This window comes from Gymnogyps californianus, chromosome Z, assembly GCF_018139145.2.
Source record: "Gymnogyps californianus isolate 813 chromosome Z, ASM1813914v2, whole genome shotgun sequence".
Taxonomy (NCBI): Eukaryota; Metazoa; Chordata; class Aves; order Accipitriformes; family Cathartidae; genus Gymnogyps; species Gymnogyps californianus.
In genome coordinates, this window is record NC_059500.1 from 46,269,662 (window position 1) to 46,276,808 (window position 7,147).

The window sequence follows — 7,147 nt, forward strand, 5'->3', positions numbered from 1 at the left end:
GGCTTACTTATAGTTTATGGACAGCCCTTGAAAAAGAGCTCTCTAAGAAAATGGAGTCAGAAGTCAAGACCAGTGTTTTGGTAGCCCACAGTGACACATGGTATCTGGAGACACCAGACATTGAGCAATGACATGTCTTGATCACACTTTTGACAGCTCTAATGCAAAGTTTATGTAATCTATCACCACTCCCCCTTACCTTGCCCAGTCTTTTGTATAACCCAAACTCTCGGACTCATTTCAAAAAGTTTTCCAAGGCTGTTAAATTTGCCTCTATTTGCAAACAGATGAATGGAAAAAATTAATCAGCTCAGCAAATGCTCTGGAAGTAGCCATAACATTCCAGCCCATAACCCAGAACCCACGACTGGAACAAACTAAGAGGAAAGTACTTGCCTACAGCATAATTGCAGATAAAGTAAACATATGATCTACAACACAGTGCAAGCTTAATTTGTTTTAAAGGGCTTATGTAGTTACGGAATAGCTTAAATATGTATTTTAAAGACAACAATAAAACCTCTCCTGTCCTGTGAATACAGTGGAAAGGAGAGACCGATTTTAACACTAAAATGAGGTCTACTGCCAGGACATACCTACTGTGTATGAAGCTTCAAGCAGATTTTAAGTGACTAAAGTATGTCTGCAAAGATACTCGCTAAGAATGCAAAATACTGGATCCTGAGAATACTGGATGGTGTGAAATAAAAAAACCACAAATACAGGAATGCATATATTACCTACGGTTAAAAAAAAAACAAACACCAAAACCAAAACAAATACCTCAACAAATTAATAAATCTATTTCCTCATTAATTTATTTTGGTTACAGTAAACGTGAAATAGCAGTTGCATTCTTGCCAGAAAAGGAGTTTGTTTTTAAAAACATTTTTAAAGTACCTCCTAAGACAAGCTGATGTATTTGGAGTTACAAAAAATAATTAAAAATGTGTGAGAAAAATAATTATCATTTAAATATGTATCCAGCTAATCTGACAGCAGGTAGAAGCATATCCAAACAAGCACCATGAAATGCTTGAGTCACTAAGCCACCTCCTTTCTTCTGTGGGTACTAAGAGACCCTAACAATCTACACAAGTAAGCAATGAACGAATACAGATACCTTACAGCACACATACTGAAAAAAAGTTTCCAAACGTTTACTAAGAAGGCTGACAAGCTGGCTGTTTTAAGCAAAAAGGCCTAATAAAATGACAAAGTTACAGAAGCAACAATCTTGAGAAATTAAGACAGGAACTTCACACAGTAATAGTCCCAAAGCTTTCAAATACACGCAGGCAAAACTTTATTGTCCTTTAGCAAACACATTATTTAAAAAAAAATAAAAAAATTCACAAGTTGCCTTCTTCAATGATGATTCCAGCAAAAATACAGTGTTTGCTATCCTTAAAGACAAATCACATTTGCAAAGTCTGACAGTCTGCCCATACAACTTCAGTCTATTATTAAAGACAAGTATTTCTAATTGTACTTCAACTTGTAAATAAATTACAAAAGACAAGCATTAAGTTCGTATTTCACAGCAAAAAACAATAATTCAATGAACTTCTGTAAAAATTTTTTGCAAGATCCATAGTCTCTGCAAAAACTACACCTCAGTCAGTTAAGTTTGAAAAAACGTATGTGGCAATTTCATATTGCATTAACTTTTCTCGACATATCTGCGCACACCTGCCATTTCGATGCTACAGACTGGTTCAGAGCTAAGGTCACAAAGAATAAGAATAGCATTAACATTGTTAATTAACAATGGACCAAAAACCTAAAAGCTGGCTGCCCACTGCTTTGGGTAATGTGAAAAGGAGAAGGTGAAAAAACTTTTTCACAAGGAGTATGTGAAAAACTTTCAGAACAGTGGCAGCTTACAGAATAAAAGATCCCCTTTTCCTTCCCCCTCCCTGCCACACTTGTTTTTGGTTTGCATAGAAAAAGGAATGTTTTGTCTGGCTCTTTTGGTAGGCTCTTATTTTTTGGTTTAGCTATTACACGGGAAAAAACACATTAAAAATCACTGCAGTTTGTGTGCTTTCTGATAAATTCACGATATATATTTCACCTTCAGGTACCACAGTTACATCTTTTTGTTCAGGACAGGCAAAATGATTTTCCGTTTCCTTTTGACATGTAACATATCCACCTGTTTCTTTTATTTGCATCCCAAAGTTCTAATTTTCTGCAGTCTTCTTTTAGCCTGCCTCCGTGTTTTCAAGCATTGTTGTGAGACATCATAACCTCCTCCACATTGTACACCTCCAGACAGCTATTAAGTACCTAATAGTGATTCTCCCATCCACTTAGACAACTCAGACTTGCTTTTGCAGACTGACATAACACTGTTTCTTCAAGAAGGCAGAAGCATGCTTATTTTTCTCCCAAGTAGAAAAACCTGAATCCAAATTGAAACAAGTTTCCCGTGAGTAGATGTACAACTATGAAACAATTGATCAGGTCTCCATTTCAGTCTCCATGGTATCAGTCCTTGGAGGAGTTTTAGCTTCCCGTGGAGTCTCTCCATCTAGGTTCTGAATATCAGACAAATCAATAGTAGGCAATGGTGCTCTCCAATACAGGAATGAGTTATACTGACAGAATTCTTCTTGCTTTGAAAAGAGACAAATAAACAAAAAGGCAACAAAACATTAATGTGTATCACAGCAGTACAAAATAATAAAAAGAAACCTTTATAAAAGAAACTGAAACAAGGAAGAGTTACTCAGCTGTTCTATATTAACAGTTCTTATAATTTCATACAGAAAATATCTGAGCTATTTCTAAGGAAGACACCATAGAAAATCTCAACCAAATCATAATTTACTTTTGTCTTTTCAAATATTCTTGCAAAGAACTACTGTACAGCCTCTGGGAAATACTTCTGTAACTCCACCAATTTCTTCAACTTGCAATCTTTGCACAGAACGATACTGTAAAACTTGTGCAATTATTGGACTTTGCATACAAAAACTGTTCACTGCTTTTTCTTCTCACAATGGTATACAAATTTCATGGACATTTATAAGCTGGTATTCAGAATAATGCGTTTAGCTGTTTTACATCAACTCAGAGGATGATACTTGCAGGAAAAGTAAAGCGTTGGGTAGTGTTTCTACCACATTTTCTTCTTTTCTGTGTCTACATTTTGTACTCAAGTATACATGAGAAAAGAGGATCTCTTCTAGGGGCAGGGAGGGGAAAGTTTAAGAACTGGTAAGTACTACCAGAAAAACCTTAGAGGAACATGTACTTATCTACTACTTTAGTATGGCACCACAATTTTTTTTTTTTTTAAATCTCTGTTAGAAAACACACCGTTTATTTATAACCACATGTTGTGGTTATAAACAGTGGCCAATCTGTGCATGTTTCTATGGACATCATACACGTAAGAAGAGGAATTCTCAAGTCATTCCTTAGGTCTTGAGCATGTACTTTCTTCTGGTATGTAAAAACACTGAATACGGCCACAAACCTAAAATAATGCATTTCCATATAACATTGGTTTATATTTTTCCTAACATACAATCAGAATTTTTAAACATTTTACTTTAATGTCTCAACTGTGCTGAACAGACATATTTTTAACAAATAAACTGGTATAACTGTTTTGGTATGCCTCTTGAAAAGCTTTGTCTGCTTGCTCTGCAACAGAATAGAAAAATGTAATGTTCAAAAAATCACAGTAAGTATTGTCCCTAAACCCTCTCAGATACTGGAAAAATGATGCTTCTCCTCACTCCCCAAAAGAGAGAAGAACGTAAATTCACCATACTTTCCATTTAAAGAATACATTTTTCTATTTGTTACCACACAAACTTCTCGTGAACTACAATTTGCTGTACTAGGTAACCTGTTTTTACTACAAAAACTCTGCATTATTCAAGACCTGTAATAATTAAGACAGACATGAAAGGTGTAGACATTTCATAGCAGCAAGACGGCTGCATGCCTGTAAGGTACTACTAACGTGAATTTGCTTACTAGTAAAAGATTGTCTTCAGGGAAAATTAAAGAACCAAAGTTCCCATTAATGGGAATCGAGACCAAAACCAATTAAATGATATAGTGCCACAGGAACAGAAGGATTGATTATATGGAAACTGGAAGAAAGCCAAACTATAAGTAGTTGCACACATTTGCATAAATACTCTTGTAAACTGAAATTTTTGTACTGCACAGCATTAACAACAAACAACGAAGCGCGAAAGAGAAAGGGAAGTTTTTCCAGTCATATTCCAACCTAGGCAGCATCACTCACACAGAACTGTGCAGGGCAGGTGGCTAACACGTGCTTTGAAAAAGATCTCCAGCAATGGAGTTTCAGAAACTGTCAGCTACCCTTACAAATTCTCCCCACGTTTAATCCGAACTCCCATTATATTTTAATAGGCTACTGTTCACATTGTGAGAGCTAAGTACTTAAAGTCAGAACACCCGTGTGCTAGGTGCTTTGTATGCACAGAGTGAAGGACAGCATTCTTGTTTCAGAGAGATTACAATCTAAAACTTCATAACCACAAAAATATGCATACTTTTAATTTTGGACTCAGACTACATACAGGATTAATCTCAAGAGCGTTTAAGTTTCCAGAGCAGCAGTATTTCAGTTTATCGGTATCTCCCAGAAAGATTCAGTGTGAAAATGAACAAACCCAAGGAGCACAAAAGACAGGTGCAAACACTAAACATTCATACATAAAATGCAAAATAAAATATCAAATATTCACATTCACCTAAATATCTTTCAAAATAGGTTTTGAGAAGAAATTCTAGCAAGGTAGGTAACATGCAGCAAGCTCAGAGGTACAAAAGCTCAGTTTCTGTTGACGAAGTTGTTTAATTTTTAAGGAGTTAATTTTCCAACTCTAGCTGCAAAAGTGTGCTTGGAAATAAAACTCAAATAATACTTCTTCGCTGGCCAACTGTAATATAATTGGAATTGCTTGCAACGTTAACAAAAACAGTGGGAAATTAACAGTATCCTGATCATGCTTATTACTGTAATGAACTACACAAGCCACAAACCAGCAAAGAATAATCCTAACCTACAGCTGTATTTTCAGAAAGGTGTAAAAAGCACCTTCAGAAACATCTTTGTGAAAGATTTAAAACATACAGGTTGGACACACAGAAGATGGAAGAAACACCTCTTGCCTGCCGTTAACCAAGCTTTATTTTAAAGTGAAAATATTTTTTATACAATAATGTACTTAGGGAAATAACCTGTCAAAAATACAGTCCTACAAAAATATTTTATATAGAGAAACACTCTTTACTGTGTGGAAATCCAAGGGGCTTACTGCCTTCCTACCACTGCTAAAGCTTACAAAATTATGCCTAATAACCCTGGGGATAAGTAAAGAATTCAGCATCATATTTGTGATGGAGTAAAACTGTTCTGTAGAGGTTTGTTCTATTTGTTTAATTTGCTTTGCTTCAGAAGACACTTGTTCTCTCTTCAAAAATGAAAGATATGCTTGTATTTAAAAGGCACAGCCTAAAAAGGATGTGTAATTTTCCTAGGACATAGAATTTTTTCCTCAATTCCTTTGTGCCTTAATTCTACCATCCATCACAAAAAAAACCCCAACCAACCAACCACCAAAAGGCAGACCCTAAGAAAGAAAAGTCGCAATTTTCTTTACAGATCACAGATGGGTGTTACACTATCAAAGGCCCCAACTTTTCAAAACCAGAGTCTAAAACTGGAGTTCGAAGTCCATCTGACCTCATTAGACTTTCTGCCACTTCCATATCACTGGACCAAATACTTCGCTCTTACTTAAAAGGTCCAGGTGGGAGGAAAGGTGAGCTTACATGTATCAAACTTCTAGGTAGGTGTGAAATTTGACCTCGCATTTTATTTTTGCAAAACTAAAACCTTCTTAGTGTCAGATATTGTTTTCTGGCCTATTGTATAAAATGTGGTCAAGGCCAGGGAGAAGAATGTATGCTGTTCAAAGTTAACCAGAAACATCAGAAGTCAACCGTGCATTTCAATATATCCTGATCATTAAATAACTGATCCCCTTCCCCTTACCACTGCCTTCACTAGACATTTTGGTTAAAAGATAGCTCTGGTATCGCTACTAAATGGCCACCTCAAACAAAAAGTTAAGAAAGTTGTCAGATATTGTAGTAAGCCTGACCCACAACCTCAAACAACAGAGACGCTATCAAAATAAACTCTTTGAGCTTCCACCATACTTTCGGATGGGGATGTGACTAAAGATAGACTTAATTAAGGTGAACTCAAGACAGGCTGTTTCCCATCAGTTTTTCGAAAGGGGGGGGGGGGGGGGGAGGGCTAGAAATGTTACTTCTTTTGGTTCGGGAGAAGGAAAAAAAAACCCTTTAAGAGGCCCACGACCGATTAACACCGGGAGGCACAGAACGGGCTGCGGGGCACCGAGCGCTGTGCTGTGCCTGGCTAAGGCCGGGGCACTCCGCCCGCACGTTTTGCTGACCCGCTGGCCGCACGGCCCGCCAGCCCCCCGGCGTGGCGGGTTGCGGTCGCGGACCCGCGGTAACGCCTCAGCTGCCACCAACACCGCCCACAATCTTCTCTCCCCGGAGGCGAGCAGCCCGGGCCCGCCCACGGCGGCACCGCGACATCCTCCCCGGGAGGCCTCCTGCCGGCCCAGCACCGCTCTGTTACCTCAGCGGCGGCGGCCCGCTCTTTGCCCCGGCCACCACCGCCGCGTCCCTCCGCCGTCTGCTCGTCCTGGGGCGCCGCGGGCCCGCCGCGCCGCCGCCGCCTGCCCCCCGCGTCCCCCTGCTCCCCGCGGGGGCTGCTCCCCCGCAGCCCGGGCCGCTTGCCCGGCGGCGCCTCAGCCTCCTCCAGCTTCCGCTTCGGGGCGGCAGGGCCGGCGCCCGCCGCTTCGCCCCGGGGGCGCCGCTCGGGCGCGGCAGCGCGGGGCGGCGGCTCGCGCAGGAGCCGTTTGATGGGCACGTGACACACTAACGGCTCCGCGCGGCGCTTGGCCATGACGGCGGCCGAGCGCCGGCAGCTCCGCCGAGCGCGCGTCCCCCGAGCGTGCACGCACGGCCGCCGCGCGGGGGAGGGCGCATGCGCGCCCGCTTACCGCCTCCGGCCCCACGGCCGCTGGGGGTGGGGGGTAGGGGGGCGGGG

At 40.8% G+C, this 7,147-nt stretch overlaps 1 protein-coding gene across 1 annotated transcript; it reads right to left on the minus strand.

Moving 5' to 3' along the window:
* Positions 1-800: 800 nt before the first annotated feature.
* On the minus strand, positions 801-7,023 carry CZH9orf40 (chromosome Z C9orf40 homolog). Its single transcript, XM_050913566.1, has 2 exons — positions 6,674-7,023; positions 801-2,621 (listed from the first exon to the last, which is right to left on the minus strand). The coding sequence occupies exons 1-2, from the start codon at positions 7,001-7,003 to the stop codon at positions 2,466-2,468; spliced, it is 486 nt and encodes a 161-aa protein (XP_050769523.1). The 5' UTR covers positions 7,004-7,023; the 3' UTR covers positions 801-2,465.
* Between the last annotated feature and the right edge of the window lie 124 nt (positions 7,024-7,147).